At 31.6% G+C, this 20446-nt stretch overlaps 1 protein-coding gene across 1 annotated transcript; it reads right to left on the bottom strand.

Moving 5' to 3' along the window:
* Window positions 1-14042: 14042 nt before the first annotated feature.
* On the bottom strand, window positions 14043-16360 carry CHS3 (chalcone synthase). Its single transcript, XM_002263983.4, has 2 exons — window positions 15917-16360; window positions 14043-15220 (listed from the first exon to the last, which is right to left on the bottom strand). The coding sequence occupies exons 1-2, from the start codon at window positions 16092-16094 to the stop codon at window positions 14229-14231; spliced, it is 1170 nt and encodes a 389-aa protein (XP_002264019.1). The 5' UTR covers window positions 16095-16360; the 3' UTR covers window positions 14043-14228.
* Between the last annotated feature and the right edge of the window lie 4086 nt (window positions 16361-20446).

Here is a 20446-nt window from a genome sequence, read left to right as displayed (position 1 = left end):
CTCAAGACTATTCAAAATCTCATAAATTGGTAATTTTCTTATTACACAAGAGTTTCTAATTTGGAAAATAAATATTTTGGAAATTTTCATTAGAGATAATTTATCATTAAAAGATTATTATCAAAAGGCTTAGTAATTTGATGGAAATAAATTTCTTTGAAACCTTTTCTAGATAAAATATTTATTAATTGGAATTGTGTATATAAGGAGAATTGTATGAAAATAGTTTTTAAAATTTTGAGAGTGGATATTTTATTATTTTGTTTTTAAAAATTATTCTCATGGAAATTTTAATTTTTTCATGTTGATATTCTCCTATTACACTAGGCTTCCAATTAGGAAATAAATATTTTTGAAAAATTTGAAAGTAGATAATTTATTCATCAAGGAAATTACTAGCGGTTTTAAAGTGCTCTTATTTATTTCAAAAGATTAAGTGGGAGAAGGCTTTAGGCAAGCCCACGACCTCCATTGTCGAGCCCATCTTGATTTGGGTTCATCGCCACCCCCACAATGGATTAGCCCTAAAAATTAGGAAATATCAACTCTCTACATGGACAAGACTAGACATGTTTGTAGTAGGAGCGACCACCCCTACGGTGGGGTTCTTGGTGAAATTGATAGTTCAAGGACAATGGTTATACACTTGACATTGGACATGAAGTGGTAGAATCGTCCCAGCAGTCTCATTTCCATAGTCCATAGGTCAAATAAAATGTATATTGATCTTGCCTTTCAATACCTTTATAGTTAAGGCAAGGATATCAATCTGAGAGAGTCTCTAACTAGTAATAAGATCATGACCTGCCCCACATAGGCTTGATTCTTATTATACTAGAATACCTTGCAAAAGAACATGTAGTTTGAGAGCGCTACATTTTTGTTAAATTAATTACCAATTGCATATGTTTGGTTATATTCTTTGTTACAAATATCATGTTGGTTCTATTATCACTATTTTTCTCACAATAGGCCAAGCCCAACTAATCAATTGGACTAATTTTATTATGGATATAGTAACTAATTGCATAGAAGCTAGTTTAGGTAGAGCTAGCTATTCCTTATGAAGTAGCCCAGCAAAAGGAAAGAGTGGTGTATCAAGGTGGTATTAGATAGATCAGAAGACCAAGTGTCTAATACTTAGATTTTTGGATAATGTGTTACAATAGAAACACATGTCTATTACTAAAGACTTTGACATTCTCTTTCTAGTTTGTAATGGTTATTTGGTGATAAGGGTAGATCAGCCTTGATAAGCTACTCTTAGGACTATTATGAACACCATGTATACATATGATCTTAGAGACCTTGCCATTTTCCTTTAATATTATAGGGTATTGATATGGAAGTAAAAGGTTCTTCAGGTTCGTCTCCCAAGAAGAAGAAGAAGAAGAAGAAGAAGAAGAAGAATACCAAATAAGGAAAGTTCAAGAGAAAGAATAAGAGAGCAAGCTCAAGGGCAAGTGCTTCCTTTGTGATTTTTTAAGACACTAGAAAAGGAATGCCCAGTTCACCTGAAGGAAAAAGGAAAGTATACATCATTTTCTCATTGTTGAATATTTAATGGTAGATTTCACCATTTATGGTGGATAGATTCCAGGCCCACTATCTGTAAGCTCTTATGGGATATTCAACAAGTGAGAAGGTTAAATAATGGGATTATACTTACCTTAACTTCAAATGCAACTTAGTTATGCAAGTTAGTGGGATTTAATGTTTCTTCCTTTACATGTATTTCATTATCACTTTACCAAGTAATGAGAATAGTCAGATCTCATAATTAAACCTAACACTAATTAAACATTTAGTTTATAGACCTAGGTCATATTAATCTAAATAGGATCCAAAGATTGGTAAAGTATAGACTCTTTAATTCCAGAAGATCTTCCAATCTACAAATCTTGTATAGATGGTAAAATGACCAATAGGACTAGAGCCAAGAAATGTTTGGAGTTAGTGCATACTGATATGTATGGAACTTTTAGTGTTCATGCATGGGGATGGTATGGGTATTTCATCACTTTTAGTGATGATTACTCTAGGTTTGGATATGTACATAGGAGATCCGATGCCTTGGATACATTCATTGAATTTAAGGCGGGATCGGATAACTTATTGGGTATACATACGAAGTCACTTCGATTAAATCAAGGTGATATGTCTAATAAGTTTGATTCTTTCCATTGAAGTATAAGATGTTTTCCTAAGCATGTGCATCAGGGTCTCCATTGCAAAATGGAGAGGGGGGAAATAGATATCAAACTTTGTTAGACATAGTGAGATTGTGGATAGGTTTCTCATCTTTTCCAAGATTCTTTTGGGGATATGTCTTAGAAACAGTGTAATACCTCTTTTCCTTAAGAGGTATATCAGTTTATAGGATATCTAAGAGGATTTTTGGGTTATTACCTTTATAGTCAGGATCATTAGAAGATATTCATTGGCATAAATGTTAGATTTTTTATAAAGACTATATGATAAGGAATAAGGCAAAAAGTGATATAGATTGAAGGATATATTAGAAGATAGTCCCAGATTACATAGGATACTATGGATCTAAAGGGTTAAAGAAATATCATTCCTATGATTTCTAGTACACTAGTGCCTCATCATAGTGGGAGGTTCATATCCCACAGATTATGATGAAGTGGGTGACCAATGTTTGTGTTCACTTAAGGCAAGGAGCTATGAAAAGGTAGCTAGAATCTTTGTATTATAACATAGTTTGGGTTATTATAGAAGCACCTAAAGGGATAAAACTCATAGGTGTAAGTTGGTCTACAAGAGGAACACAAGAGTAGATGGAAAGCTTGAGTTTTATGTGACTAAGATTATTGCTAAAGGTTATAGTTTGAAACTTTGTTTCATCTATGGAAAACTTTTTCAACAGTGGTCATACTCAAATCCATCAGATTACTCCTATCTATTGCAATGTGTCACATTTATAAGATACAACAACCAAACATTTTCATAGCAAAGGGCCTTGTGTGTACAAGAAGGCACAAAGAAGCGTGGTAATGCTCTAAGATCTTATAGGTAGATGACAACAATCATTGTATGAAGTAGGGATATTGTCATTAGTCAAGATTTGGTAGTCTACTTAGTTCTAGATGAAAATATAGAGGAAGACACAATATATTCTTAGGGTTAAATTGTATCATGTCACCTACATAGACAAGCATTTGGTCAAGCACATGATGCAAAACTCCAAGAAGGGTTTGTTACTCTTTGGATTTGGAGTCATCTTTCTTATAAACAATGTCCTTCAACATCTAAGAAGAAAGATTGCTTTAAGGTGGTATTCAATGCGTCTACAATGAATAACCTTAAGTATGTGATGCTATGTGCTAAACCAAATATTTGTTTTATTGTAGGAATAATGAGTGGATATTAGTTCATTTCCTAATTAGAGCTTTGGGCATATGTCAAACATATACTCTAGTATCTTTGGAGAACAAGGGATTATATGTTTGTGAATCTTTGTGATATATTAGTACTCTTTTTGTATCGAGAAATTGGACTTCAGTCTGATAAGGACTCTCGCAGGTTTACCTCTGGGTATGTGTACACTCTAAGTGGTTTTTTGTTGTTTCCATAACAACAAAGGAAGCCTTTTGGCTTATGGGAAGTTCTCTTGGCTATTTCATCTAAGATCCTCTTATGTGATAATAGTGGGAGAGTAGAATGGTCTAAATAACTGAAGTACCACTAGAAGAGGAAACACATAAAGAGCAAGTATTACCTTATGAGGCTTGCCCCATGAAAATACTGGGAGATAGTCCCAATTTTGAGTTAAATTTAACGTCATTGTGTTGCCATGGATCTCAAACAAGAACTTCCAAGTTTACTTTCTTTTTTTTTAAAACCACCATAAAATCTCAAAAAGAATTTTCAAGATCCCTTCTTTTCTCTTAGATCACAATAGATGGATACAAAAGACTGAAATTTTTACAACAATAAAAATTCCTATGCTCCTTTAATGGAGCTTACAACCCATCTATTGAAAAGTAAAGATTTTTACAATCAAATAAAATCTTATACCCTTTATGAGGTGTATAACCCAATATAGAGAACAACAATCAAATATCATCAATAGATCCAAACATAATAATAACCTAAAATTAATTATAATAATAAAAAAGAAAATTATAACCACTATAATGACATTCATTCATCGATTTGGTCCATGGGATGAATAAAACAACCTTGAAAAATAGAGTTACCACACCTTAAAATAGATTTAACAAGCTAGAACCTACCGTAGGGCTCTAATACCAGTTGTTGGGAACCATGGATAGCTCTGTTCTCATGCCCTAGATCTCATAGGATGTATGCAACTCTATCCTAGGCTCTCTAAATCTATCACAACGGATAAACAAGTATTCAAAAACAATAAAAATATCATAAAAAGTATAGATATAGAGAATAAAGTCACATAACTTTGATCTTAATATTACCCAAACCCATGAACCAACTGTGGACAACTCACCACTTTGCAAGGAACCCATGACTTGGATCTTCTATACGACTCCTAATGCATCTAGTCATGTACAATGCAAGTGACGTGGGGCATGTATGCTCAAATAACCAATTAATCGAAAAAGGATAATAAAGAGAAACCAAGAAACATAAACAAATAAATTTATAAATTAATCTTTATTTGTTAAATCATGTCATGCTTTCCAGGGCTCAATCCTAATAATGGGGTCCTTGTATGTAGATAAGTATTCCACAGTCAGTTTATGGATTTAGGCAATTTAGTAGAAACTATAGTGCACTACCTCCTAATTGGGAAGATGACTTGTATTAGCCTTCGGGATGGGTTTTCCATGGTGAGTGCACTAGTATGTATGGTTACATATTGGACAGGAGTTATGGTGAATCGTAACATAAGGCTACTGATTGTCATGATTCACCAAGCTACTATATTACATGGACTCTCAATCTATAGAGGATATTGAGCTTGTGTCAAAGTTAATAGGAGGCTTTGACCTGTGAGTAAGACCCTAAAGTGGTCACTATTAAGATAGAGCCTTTAAAAGCATCACATAATGTAACAAAATTTTGAATTCATTATTTAATGATATTTTAGTTTCACTTTTATCTATCATGATTTCATGCATTACACTTATGAGCATTCATGTTTTCATCTTTTGTATTATACATGACTTGGGTGCTTAGGATTTACACGAAATATCAAATCATGGGTTCCTTACAAATAGATGGCTTGTTCATAGTTGGTTCATGGATCTAGGCAACCTATTAGAGGTTATAGTGCACCACCTCCTAATTGGAGGGATGGTTGGTCTTAGCTATCGAGATAGGTTTCCCATGGTGAGTGCACTAGTATGTATGGTTACACATTGGACTAGACATACGATGAGTCATGATTTAAGGTTATCAAGTAATCATAACCTCACTAAGCTGCTTCATTATGTTGTCTCTCAACCTTGAGATAATATTAAGCTTGAGCTAAAGTTACTAGTGGCTTTGACCTACGGGTGATATCGTAAGATGATCATATATTCCCAATGGATTAGGTCATTGTTGATTGAAGCTGGTAGCAATAGGTATTCTCAATAGAGGCACCATGATAGCTTATGGGATTGAGACAGAGTATCCCCTTATGTGATCCTAAGGAGGTGTATTCATGGAAAGTACGGTCATAGTAGTTCCTTAAGTGGAACTTGACATAAACTCTTTGAGAGTTAAGATATGTTAGTTGAACACACAATAAGAGGATCTATAGCTTAAGGATACTAGATATAGTCTTGAAAGGTTGGTAAATTTCACCTTGTTAAACTACGAACACCAGTTCATGAGGAGACTAAAAGCAATGAATAGTAAGTCACAGACCCTAACATATAGTGTCTCGTTGTTATTTACATAGGATACTAGAGTTCAGTTGATTCTCTATAGTGGGATGTTGATCAACTTTAGAATTGGATTTTAAGGGAGCCAATACTCCTATGGGTCCCAATGGCCCTTGCTCTGAGTTCATATACCTTGTTGGCACAGGTTATAAGGTTCAGATTAACTCTAAGTTCACTTTTGTGCATAATTGCATTTTGGTAATTATACAAGGTTGCACATGGGTGAGTACAAAAGGTCTCTAGATTGACATAATTGATTAATTAGCAGTTGTTGGGTTAATTAATTAATTAAGACCCAATTAGGCTAGGTTAAGTGACTTAAGCCCATATGGGTTGAAGTCACTTAAGCCCAGTTAAGAACCCTATAAATACACCATAGGAGTTCGGGTTTCTATCACTTTTTGTCTTCCACCATCTAGAGAGAAAGAAAATCATATCCTCCACTCTTTTTTCTTCCCCACCAAAAGTGTGTCAAGAACAAGGTTGAGTCATCAAATAGAAGATCATGGTTTATGAGATTTCCAACAACTTCAAGGTCATCTTTAATACTTGAAATTTAAGGTTTTGGAACATTCAAACTTAAAGGTTATTACTTTAACCTTAAAATATCAATTTTTGAAAAATTAGTATTGTTTTTGTTGCTTAGATCTATGGTGCCAATAGTTGCATATCCTTATAGATTAGGTTACTCTTGATGGAGGGTAGTGGTAATACGCATTCTCAATAGAGGCACCATAATATCTCATGAGTTTGAGACAACGTTGTTGGGAAATCCTGGATTGCTCCATCTCCACACCCTGGATTGATAGAGTGCATGAAATCTTATCTTAGGGTTCTCTAGATCGAAGCATAGTGAAAAAACTTGGTTCTAAAAACCAATATAGATACCAAAAATCAAAAGAAAGTGTCAAACCTATGATTCGAATGTTCCCAAATCGATTCATGTCAATGTAAAAAGCTCCAAAGCCGCAGTGGGTCTCGTAAATGCCATGATCTTCCACCCAATGACTCCTTCTTGAGTCTAGGAGCCGAGATGGTGGAGATTTGAAGGTTAGAAGCTAGGGTTCTATCTTTCAACTGTAAGGAGAGATGGTAAGACTGAACTAGGAACCTTAACCTATAAAGGGGTATTTATAAGCTTCTTACTAAGCTTAAGTGACTTGAGCCCACCATGGTCTTAGGTCACTTAATATATCCCAAAAAGGTTGCTAATTAATTAATTAACCCAACAAGGATCCAATCAAATCAATTAGCCTAGTCCACATATACCATTCACTTACCCTGTGAAATCTTGTGCAATTACCAAAATGCCTTTATGCACATAAAAACACATTTAACCCTCGTAAATCATGTCATCAAGGAATATGAGCTCGAACAGGGACCATTTAGACCTATAGGACATTATTATCTCCCTCATAATCCAATTCTGAAGTTGACTTAACATCCCATTATAGAGAGTGAACTACACTCCACTACCCTATGTGTATTACAATAAGACACCAACTGCTCGTGACCTACTATTCACTGTATATAGTCTCCCTATGAACTGGTCATTTATAGTCTAACAAGGTGGAAGCTATTAGCCTTTTAAAACTATCTTTACAATCCTTAAGTTATAGAGATCCTCATATTGTGTGATCAAATGGCATGCTCTAGCTAGCTCACTAAGAGCATATGTCAAATTCCACTAAAGAAATCACTAAGGACCCACAAATTTCATGATCACACTCCTTAGATTCACCTAAGGGGACACACTTTCTCTAAGTCCATAATATATCATGGTGCCTCTATTGAGAATACTTGTTGCTACTAACTTCCATCAATAGTGACCAAATCCATAGGGAATTTATTATTAGCTTACAATCTCACCTATAGGTTGAAGCCATTGTTAATTTCTACACAAGCTCAAATTCTCTCAAGGTTGAGAGACAACACAAATATTAACTTGGTAAAGTCATGACTACCCAATAGTCTTATGTCATGACTCATCGTAGGTCTTGCCCAATGTATAACCATACATACTAGTGCACTTACCATGGGAACCCCATCTTGATGGTAAAGACCAATCATCCCTCCAATTAGGAGATGGTACACTATAACCTCAAATGGATTACCTAATTCCATAAACTAGCCTATGAACTAGTCATATACTTTCAAAGAACTCATGACTTGGATCTTTCATGCAACTTCTAATGCATCCAAGTCGTATACAATGCAAGAGATGCTAGGTTAGATTACTCATAAAGTATAATGTATGGAATAAGAGTATATAAAAGTAAACTTGGAATATCATTAAATGAATAATGAATTCCAAATTTATTACATCATGTCATATTTTTAAATCTCTATCCTAACAAGCGTGTCTCCTTGAGTGATCCAAAGGACTTCTGATCTAGAAGACTATGGTCATAGCATTTTGTTTAGAGAACTACCTTGTTAGGTTACAAATGTTAATTCATGGGGAGTCTACATGTAGTGGATAGTAGGTCATGAACCCAAACTTTGTCTCATAGTTATTTACATAGGGTATTGGAGTGTAGTTGATTGTTTATAGTGAGATGTTAAATCAACTTCAAAATTAGATTTTAAGGGAGCCAGTAATTGTATGGATCCTAGTGGTCTCCGTTTTGAGCTCATATACCTTGATGATATGATTTATGAGAGGTTGATTTCCTATAAGTTCACTCTTGTGCATGAGGGTGTTTTGGTAATTATGCAAGGTTGCACAAAGGATAGTAAACAAGGCCTCTAGATTGGGTTAGTTGATTAATTAGATGGCTATGTGTAGTTAATTAATCAATTAAGACCTGTTTTAAGTTAGATTAAGTAACCCAAGCCCATGTGAGCTCAAGCCATTTAAGCCTAGTATGGGAACTCTATAAATACCTCATAAGCATTAGGGTTTATAAATCTTTTGTCTTCCATCTCTAGAGAGAAAGATAACTAAAACCTCCTCACACCCAAAGCTCACCCTTTGAAGTATTAAGATCATGGTTAGAGTCATCGAGTAGAAGATCTTAGGTGTACGAGACTTCCAAAGATTCTAGACTTTTTCTTCACTACATATATTTGATTTAGAAACATCCAAATCTAGGCATAATTACTATCTTCTCTAAATTATTATTCTATATAGTTTTGTATTGTCATTGTTTCCGTTAGTATAGTTTACAGAGAAACCTAAAGTAGATTGTATGCACCTATTTGATACAGAGTAAGGAAATGGAGAAATTTGGAATTTTCAACAGATTGTGTGTGCATAAGCATTATCATGAATATAAATTTCATATTTGAGAGATATTTTAATTATAGTGAGTAGTATAGTTTTATATAGTTTAAATATTTCATAAGGTAAATGTTCCAATAAATTGAAATTTTGAATGTTCCTTACTTGACATAAATATATTGAGTTGTAGATATGCTAGTAATAGATAAATATTTTATGTTATTATCAAATTGTGGACATGATTATCGCATCAAAATTTAATTAATCTTAATGGCGGATAATTGGGTGTTTTAATATTCATGTTAAGCTTTTTTATGATGTAAATTACTATACCTTCCCTTGGTTAGAAACACCCCTATTAAGCATAGTGGAAATACTCACCCATTTTCTTCTTTAGATGTAGATATAGTTTGATGAAAAGATTAGTGACTATTGAAGTTCTTGAAGAGGCTTTGCAATGAAAACCATAACGTAGACCCTCTCGGAGGGGAGGCTTTTTTTTATTTTTTTTTTATTTTTTATGTTTCTAACCACTCGTGAAGTGGGTTGTTTTTAGGCGGCCAGATGGGACAGAAGGAAATGGAGAGCTACTCTAGAGTTTTTCAGAAGATGACGGCTAAAACAGGGATACAACTGTATGAAAAGAGAAGGACAACTGAGACTTTTGGAGAAGACAACCTGAGAAAGGAAGCTGGAAGCTGGGTTCAAGGGGAGATCTATTAGGTATGGCCACAACTTTTTTTTTTTTCTTGTTTGCGATTCTCTTCATTATTTTACTCCATTTTCTATTGATTTTTTTTAACATTATCACGATTGACTGGGAGTGGGCGTTGAGGATTTACATGTTGAACTTTATTGATTTCCAAATATTTCTTTTTATATACTTTGCTATTGTTAATTTCTTTGCTATTCACGCGGGCCGATTTCGGGTTGTTGTGGCTCTGTTCTGTATACACTACGTAGCAATATGGAAGTATATCCATGTTTTGAATCTTCTTGATGTTTCCCCACCTGCTCCAAGCTCATGGAGGACATATGAAATGGGGCTTCATACACTTAATTTTTGTTTGATTTTCTGTTTGTTTTTTTTTTTTTTCCTTTTTCCTTATACTCTACTCATCTTTGCTCTGTTCCTCTCTTTTGATTGCTTCCGGAAACGTAACCCCAAGTCATATACCCAAAACTGCTAGTCGTTTTTCGACATTGACAAATGGGTGCAACCTCTAAGCGGTTTTGTGAGCTCCTCGGCTTGAAGAAAGATTGACTCGTCGACGCTGTTGTTAGCTTCAACACTAGCTCACCTTGATGCCATGTCAGAGGAGGAAGCATATCTTACACCCATTAGCAGCCCACAGTCACAAGGAGCAGGCCAGAAATGGCCCCAGGTCTTCAACTTGTCCCTTCAACAAACTCAAAGTCCACACTGTAGATTGCAGCGGATAGAGATCAAAGAGTCTAGGTTTTTATGCTAGTGACCAATTGTGGCTGCTAATGAGAATCTAGACCCAAAGACACCAAAAATTATGGACACCCTGAGTTTTGAAATATGATCATTGTGATATTCTAAGTGCTCCCACTTTGCATGGTCACCTACCACATAATCTCAATAGTCACTTGCCATTTTTTTTGTTTCTTGATATTTTAATAAATTCCCAAAACTCCAATTTTTTACTTTAAGTTTTCAAAACTCTTTTGTTTAATTTAATTTCCATAACTTCCATTTTCGAATAATTTCCCAAAATTGCCATTTTCAAATTTAATTCCCATAACTTCCATTTTCAAATAATCTTTCGAAATTTTGATCCTCCAATTTAATTTTTAAAACTTCCATTTTTAAATAATTCTTCAAAATTCCAATTTCCTAATTTAATTTCCAATTTCTAAAATTCAAATTTTCACATTTGTTTATTTAATCATTATTATTTTCGTTATTATTATTTTATTATTTATTTTTTAAAATTCCATCTTTAAATAAATCTTCAAAATTCCGATTTCCAAATTTGATTCCCAATTTTCACATTTATTTATTTAATCATTATTATTTTTGTTGTTATTATTATTCTATTTATTTATTTATTTTAAAAAATTCCATCTTTTAATAATTCTTCGAAATTCCAATTTCCTAATTTAATTTCCAATTTCCAAAATTCCAATTTTCACATTTATTTATTTAATCATTATTATTTTCATTATTATCATTTTATTATTTATTTTTAAACTTCCATTTTTAAATAATTCTTCAAAATTCCAATTTCCAAATTTAATTTCCAATTTCCAAAATTCCAATTTTCACATTTATTTATTTAATCATTATTATTTTCGTGATTATTATTCTATTTATTTGTTTATTTTTAAATTTTCATCTTTAAATAATTCTTCGAAATTCCAATTTTCACATTTATTTATTTAATCATTATTATTATTTTATCATTTATTTTTAAACTTCAATTTTTAAATAATTCTTCAAAATTCCAATTTCCAAATTTAATTTTCAATTTCCAAAATTCCAATTTTCACATTTATTTATTTAATCATTACTATTATTTTATTATTTATTTTTAAACTTCAATTTTTAAATAATTCTTCAAAATTCCAATTTCCAAATTTAATTTTTAATTTCCAAAATTCCAATTTTCACATTTATTTATTTAATCATTCTTATTTTTGTTATTATTATTTTATTATTTATTTTTAAACTTCCATTTTTAAATAATTCTTAAAAATTCCAATTTCCAAATTTAATTTCCAATTTCCAAAATTCCAATTTTCACATTTATTTATTTAATCATTATTATTTTCGTTATTATTATTATTATTATTCTATTTATTTATTTATTTTTAAAATTTTCATCTTTGAATAATTCTTCAAAATTTCAATTTCCTAATTTAATTTCCAATTTCCAAAATTCCAATTTTCACATTTATTTATTTAATCATTATTATTTTCGTTATTATTATTATTATTCTATTTATTTATTTATTTTTAAAATTTTCATCTTTGAATAATTCTTCAAAATTTCAATTTCCTAATTTAATTTCCAATTTCCAAAATTCCAATTTTCACATTTATTTATTTAATCATTATTATTTTATTATTTATTTTTAAAATTTTATCTTTAAATAATTCTTCAAAATTCCGATTTCCAATTTTGATTCCCAAATTCCAAAATTTCAATTTTCACATTTGTTTATTATTATTATTATTATTATTATTATTATTATTATTATTATTATTATTTTATTTATTTTTTAAATTCCATCTTCAAATAATTTTCAAGATTCCAATTTTCATAATTTAATTTTCAAAACTCCAATTCTCAATTAATTTTCAAAACTCCAATTTCTTTCAAATTTAATTTCCAAAAATTCCAATTCATAATTTAATTTCCAAAACTCCAATTCTCAATTAATTTTCAAAACTCCAATTTCTTTCAAATTTAATTTCCAAAAACTCCAATTCATAATTTAATTTCCAAGACTCCAATTTTCAAATAATTTTCAAAATTCCAATTTCTTTCAAATTTAATTCCCAAAATTCCAATTATTGAATTTAATTTTCAAAACGCTAGTTTTCAAATAATTTTCGAGCTTTCAATTTTTGCATAAATTTCAAAACTGTAGTTTTCTTTCAAATAATTTTAATTTCACTCCAGTTTTCAAATATTTCTTTAATTCTACCACTTTTCATATTTCCTTAAGGTTCAAGGTCACCAAAAATCCCATTTTTAATAAACTTGTTACCTTTTTTCTTTCAGGCAAGCATCTTCATACATTTTTCTTTGATTTTAAAATAATTTTTCTGTTTCTCCTTGATTTTTAATAAGCATGAATGAATTTTCGTAACTCTAGAAATAATGGAATTTATGAGATTAATTCATGCAAAATCAATTGGGCTTTGGTGGGGGCCCTACATATGATCTCTTCTTATTGTCAACTATTATGCTTAATGAATATTGTTTGATCTTTGTCTTGCTTTTTGATATGCATGTGATAATTTTATACTTGAGCTAACCTTATTTCCATGATAATGCACTATTACTTGCTACTAAGGTAAGATCTCACTCCCACTTTGCTTATTCTTATGCATGATTCACTTTATTATTTAATCATTTCATTGGTATCCATTAATTTCCTTATCAATTGTCACACTTGTTTCACCTTATTTAGTAGAGATCCGTTTTTAGGGACTTAGAGGGGTGTTACGGTATTTACCGTACCTTACCAATAAGTAACCTGACCCCCAGACCCAAATTCGGTTTTTCACAGACCTGTTTTTTCTTCAGGAGTCACACTTAGGGTTTTTTTTTTTCTTATTTTGTTTTTTCCTTAAAAAATAAAACAAAAATAAGTGACGACTCCAAATCTTTTTCTAAAAATCAAATTTTCACAAATAAATGAAAAACGAGTTCGTCATCAAGTGGGAACGCATCGAGCAAAATGCAGGGTCCACACATAATTATCTTTTCTTATATATATATATATATATATAATTGTTCCAAAGGTAGTAGTTTATGTTTAAGTTTTATAGTGTAAATTATTGTTGAATTATTATAATGTTGAAAATCTACAATCAATCTTTTGTCATAGTAATTGAGACTTACCTTAGATGATCCCTATAATATAACTATTGGTATTATTTTATTTATTCATTTAATATTAAACTATTTAGAGGAATTGGTTTATTGGATGGGAGTAACTCTTAAGTTCAAACCTTTTACCCCAAGTTCACGTTTTGGGTTCTAGGTTGTCCAAAATTTGGGGCATGACAATGTTTTTAACAAGTTATGAGGACTTTGACCTCTTCACAAATTTCCACCGACCTTGAGGCCAAGTGGTGGGTCTTTCCTAATATCAGTTACGAGGAGAAGTTAAGTGATTTTCTTTGATCTAATTGTAAAGAAAAAAAAAGGCCTGTAATTCGAAGAAGAAATTTTAGTCCATGGGGCTAGAAAAAGCATATCATCATCATTATTATCATAAGTTGGTATACAAGTTTTTTCAAATGCAATCTATTACACCATACCCTTGATGCCTACCCACACACAACTTCGAAATAGAGTCCAATACCAACAAGAGAAGGGGAAAACCAAATCAGGCAAGTAAAGTGGAAACAGTAGATATTTTTAAGTCCCTCAAGTAGACACACTGTGGAGCACCACGGTCTCAACAGTGAGCCCTGGTCCGAAACCGAAGAGCACGCCCCATTCCAGCCCCTCACCCGTGGTCTTCAGCCCTTCCTCAGCCGACTTCCTCCTCATCTCGTCCAAAATAAACAACACGCAAGCACTTGACATGTTACCATACTCGCTCAAGACGTGTCGTGTGGAGCGTAACTTCTCGGGCTTTAGGGCTAATTTTTCCTCAACTTGATCCAAGATTGCAGGCCCACCAGGGTGTGCAATCCAGAAAATGGAGTTCCAGTCCTTGATGCCCAAAGGCTGGAAGGCCTCATTCAGGCTTTTTTCAATGTTCTTGGAAATGAGGCCGGGCACATCCTTAAGTAAGTGGAAGGTCAGCCCCACTTCCCGGAGATGCCCATCGATGGCGCCATCGCTGTCGGGGAGGATTGTCTGGGCTGCTGAAACCAATTCGAACATGGGCTTCTCCACCCCTGGGATCGGGTCGGAACCAACTATAACAGCGGCCGCCCCATCGCCAAAAAGTGCCTGCCCAACAAGGCTGTCCAAGTGAGTGTCACTAGGTCCCCTGAAAGTAACAGCAGTGATCTCAGAGCAGACAACAAGGACACGGGCGCCCTTGTTGTTCTCGGCAAGGTCCTTGGCAAGGCGCAGAACGGTGCCACCAGCAAAGCAGCCCTGTTGGTACATCATGAAGCGCTTCACCGATGGGCGGAGGCCTAGCAGCTTGGTGAGTTGGTAGTCAGCACCGGGCATGTCAACACCGCTGGTGGTGCAGAAGACTAGGTGAGTGATCTTGGATTTGGGCTGACCCCACTCCTTGATGGCCTTTGCGGCTGCCTCTTTGCCTAGCTTTGGTACCTCCACCACCACCATGTCCTGCCTAGCATCCAGGGAAGCTGCCATGTATTCACAAACATTGGGGTTCTCTTTCAGGATCTCCTCTGTCAAGTGCATGTAACGTTTCTTGATCATAGACTTGTCACCTGTGATTCCATGTATTTCACAATATCCATGTTAGATTGTGTTCTACATGTAGCATTTCAATATTCCACAAACAATATTGGTGCCGAAAATGGCCTTCACAAGTGACGAATTCTCTCTTTTGATGGATCTAGGAAACTTTAAGCAAGGGGTGAAAGGAAAAAGAAGAACTCCTATTTTACCTCACCAACCAGTCAGAAGCATTAATTTACATGCTAGGTGAGGAAAACTTCTTAAAGAAATAACATAATCTGGTAAGTAAACGGAAAATAAACCTAGTAGTTAGTGGCAGTATGACAATTATCTAATCTAAAATCTTAAAAGAAAAGAAAATATATGACAGACCGGAAAATTCATGAAGACAGTCAAAAGAAGATAAATACCAGCATCTTAGACAAACAATTCTGGCGACTGTAATTTAATTCATCATACAATCATCTTTTTGCTCTATTATATGGGCATCTAATCTAGCATATTTTGTCAAGTAAATTGACTTTCCCTCCGTAGATTTTGGTTTCATAACCATTCACTATACTTTGTATACACATAGGCTGGTAGAATTGAACTCATGTGGTTAGACGGAAATATGGTAATAACCAACTTGTCAGATGTCACATGAGTATGTATAATAAAATCCAAGAAGAAGACACAAAAATAAATAAATAACATGAAATAAAATAGAGATTAATATATCTTACACATTCGCTTGAACTTCTCTTTGAGCTCAGTCTTGTGTTCGCTATTTGTGATGCGAAAGTAGTAGTCAGGATAGGTGCTTTGATCCACACAATTTGGGGGAGTGGCAGTGCCGATGGCCATCACGGTGGCTGGGCCTTCGGCGCGCTGGGCATTGCGAACTTCGTTGACGGTCACCATCTTCAGAGGGATGAGGGTTGTGGTGGTTGGAGGTGGAGGAGTGGCTGTTACAAAGAGGAGGTCGATGGTGAGGATGACAAAAAAATGAGAAGAGGAGGGTGGTTTTATATACCGGAGAGCTAACTACGGGGTAGCTGGGAGTCACGTGCTCGACCAATTTCTAGTCAACAACTCGGTTGGCTGGCTGGCACGTGACCCATGAGGTGGTTGTATCTATATACTTGTCTAGGTAGCCATCGAACCCCCACATGATTTTCTATCATTCAATCTTACAATTTCCTACTAGCCAAACAGAATTTTAAGCACATGCGCTATAGTGAATAATTGGTAGCTATCAATCATGGATTTTTCAGTTCTGCCCAACCAACTGATGGTCTTGATTCAAAGTAATTATTAATAATTACTAAACACATGTTCATGGCTTTGTGTGACCCGTGATTTGAGGTTTTTGATGGGCAGGCACAACTTGGATGACACAAAATGGGGACCAATTGTGGCCAACCGCTCCTTGCAATCAGCTTCTTTCTTCAAATGGTACAAAGTTCGTGCAATTTCGAACGCAACTTATCGGACCCAACAATATTTTTTAAAAGATAGAATTAATAAGTCGTACCTAAAAAAGCCTCAATCCCAACACTTCAAAAAGCGCTTGTTCTAACCATTCTTCAATTTTGTGAATGATTTGAATGCATGAAAATTCAGAGTTTGTTACCTGAAGACAATGTGAAGGTGTCAGAAAATAAAGGAAGCTTTTAGTTGACATATGCAATTTGGAGGATTTGGGAGTTGACAAATGCTTGCATGAGGGTAACGATATCAAACTTATTGAATTTGTAACCCCGCCGTGAGGAATTCATACCATTCAAAGCTGTAATTCAAAGGATGCATTAATTCGTTGCCCTACTTCCGTTGAAAACTTGAAAGGTATCATCTCCACCTAAATCATATATGATTCCTTTTTAGCTTGATTTGGCTCTACAAGCATTGATAGAAAGAATTTTTTCTTCCATTTCTTCCATGTTTAATTTAGAATCCAAATCTTCATATGAACTTAATTTGAGGCAACATTCTTTGTCCCGCATAGTAAATTTCTAAATTATTTATGATATATGCAATAAATATATTACACTTGAGTATTCAAAATTATTAGCATACTTTCAAGCTCCATGGGAGCTTATAATTTAAGAGAAAGGAGGTGGAGAATTAATGATGGACGAAAAAGAGGCCAAGTGAAGAGAAATTAAATAATAACTATATTTAAATCTTAGAAATTTTGAATAAGTTTCTTCAAATTGAATTTTTTATTTCTTTCTATATTTTAGAAAACAATTTTGAAAATAAATAAAGCACCAACAACAAATAAGGCATTGTTTTCTTCCCTGCTTCCCATGTGGGGCCTAAGAATAAAATTAATAAGTTAATTTTACTTGTTTTATTATATATTCTTACAAGAAAAAGTGATTGATATTTTTGTCCAAATAAAAAAAAAATGAAGGGTTAAATTTTAAATTTGAGTTTTTAATAATCCTTTTAATCATATGACTTTAAAAATTACAATGATTAAATTTTAAAATTTGGATTCTCAATGATCCTTTTAATCAAATAACCCTAAAACAATATGTCATCTCAATCAAATAACTCTAATATATATATATATATATATATATATATATATATATATATATATCAATTTTGTGGTTAAAATAATTTCAATATGTCTATGATTATTATTTTTATAATTTTTTTCAATATTTTTATTAGTTTATTTTTTTATCAATTTTAGAACATTCAAGTTGTAAGACATATTCGTAAAAATCGATATTTTCATCATTACTTTTATTTATTGATTTTTTTACTTATTTTATACCCTTAAATGCATGTGAATTTTAAGTTGATTTTTTTTTCTTAATATTTTCTTATGATTCAATTATATCCTACAACATGAATGATATATAAAGCACTCTATGTTTCAAAAATGTATAATGGTAACTGATATGCTAATAGTATATAATATACAATTGATATGCTAATAATATATATTACATCAAATTACCTAACTATGAAAAATGGTGAAAGACCAACTTGCCTAAATGGGTGATGCATATCCTTATATTATGATAATTCCTCTCTAAAAATGATATGATTAAAAAATTAAAATGGTAAATAAAGATTTGAATACTCATAAATATTAAATTGACTGGCAAATGGTAAATAAGGATTTGAGTTCCCATAAATATTGATTTGACTAAAAAAAATTTTAAATGGTAAAAAAAAAAAAATTGAATTCTAATGCTCATAAATATGGATTTAAGATTTGAGTATATATATATATATATATATATATATCAAGGAGTTGGGCACTTAAACCATTTCAAAATCAAAGTCCAATTGAAATATAACCTTAAAAATAAATCAATATAATTTAAAAGGAATGAATAAAAAGATATTAATTCAAGTTTTGGATTTTAGAATTGATGAGAGAAATAAAAAAATTCTCACTATTTCTTGGATTGGATTCATGTACTGTATCTTCCATTTAAGAACAGTTTATAAAATTCTTTGAACTGAATTTGGCGTATCTACCTTCAACATTATTTGTACAATAAATTATGTTGGCATTTATATATGTTGATTTTTAAAATTTCATAAAATATGTTCTCTTTACATTAATAGCATACAACAATAAATGGCTTTAGATTACATTTGCTTGGCAGCATAGGATAGTATAGAATAGAATATGATATCCCATGAGATAAGAAATATATAGTATTAGATATGTTTTATAAATATGTATTTCTTATATGATGAAATATGATATTGTAAAATATGCATATCTTACGTTATTATATGTTTTCTTGAATATACATATCTTATTAATACGATACTTTAAAGTAACATATTTAATGGAATATGTTATATTATTTGTTATATTTATATTTAATTCATGAAATAAATAAAAAATACAAAATGCATATTATTTTCAATGTTTAAAATAAAAATTATATTATATTCAAATATTTTCTATTTAAAAAAATGGAATTTTTGTTATGTATAACAATATTTATGATTAAAATATTTAAACTTTGCAAATAAACTTTTTTTTATATTATGTTATTTAATATATAAAAATAATTTATATATCATATATTAATATTATTTTATAAATATTTTTTTAGTTTTTATTTTTTAATCACAAATTTAATTTATAATAAAAAAATTATTTTATAAAATGAGTATATTAAAAAATAAAAAATTGATAAAAAAAATTAAAAGTTATTAATATATCACATCACCTATCCTATCACATGTTTTGTTGAACATAAGATAGATAAGTGATAAAATAGTTTATCATACCTCATTGCTAACTAAAGATAAGATACGATATATAAACATGGTTTAGTAAAATGAATAAAAAAATAATATGAAATATATATTATTTCAATGATTAAAATAAAAATTCTATCACATTCTAATATTTTATATTTAAAAAAAAAAGGAAATTTATCTTATGTTTAACAATATTTATTATTAAAATATTTAAATTTGATCAATAAATTTTTTTATATTATGTTATTTAATATATAAAAATAATTTATATCTCATATATTAATATTATTTTATAAATGTTTTTGTAGTTTTTTTAACCATAAATTTAATTTATAATAAAAAAAATTATTTTGTAAAATGAGTATATAAAAAAAATGATTAAAAATAAATTATTTTTTAATATACAGGATATATATATCTCATATCTTAACATTAGATTAACACCTTCCACGTAGAAATGATAAAAATAAAAAAAATAAATTAAAATAAAATAATATATCTTTTGAATTATCTTATCGCCTTTGATTGAAAAAATGATATGTGATGAAACGACTTATTCTATCACAAATCAAATATGAGATATAACATAACATCTCATCTTTTATCCTATCACATATTATATCCGACCAATTTAAATTTAATCTTAATTATTTTATAATTTTTATAACTTCTAAAGATAGATAGACAAATTAGAACTAAAATTAATGACAAAAGTATACCAACAAATAATATTAATATGATATACGTAAAGGTATGATTAGCTAATTTCATATTGTTGGTAATTTTAAACAAAAAGCGAAATTGTATAAACCATGGACCAACGCACAGCAACCAAGAAATAACGTGTCGGTAGGGCATATTGAAAGACTAGTCTGCCCTAAAACGTAATACAGCGCCACATCATGCATTGAAATGCACTGGGCACCACTCGCTAAATATTATCCAGTAATTAGCTGTAGTAACTACGGCGATCCTAGCTGTTAGGATCCTGTTGTTTGATCCTAGTCATTGATTTAGAAAAGAAA

This window comes from Vitis vinifera, chromosome 5 (assembly GCF_030704535.1).
Source record: "Vitis vinifera cultivar Pinot Noir 40024 chromosome 5, ASM3070453v1".
In the NCBI taxonomy this organism is placed as follows: Eukaryota; Viridiplantae; Streptophyta; class Magnoliopsida; order Vitales; family Vitaceae; genus Vitis; species Vitis vinifera.
Note: the sequence above shows the minus strand (reverse complement) of the source record. Positions and strands in the feature narration are given on the sequence as shown.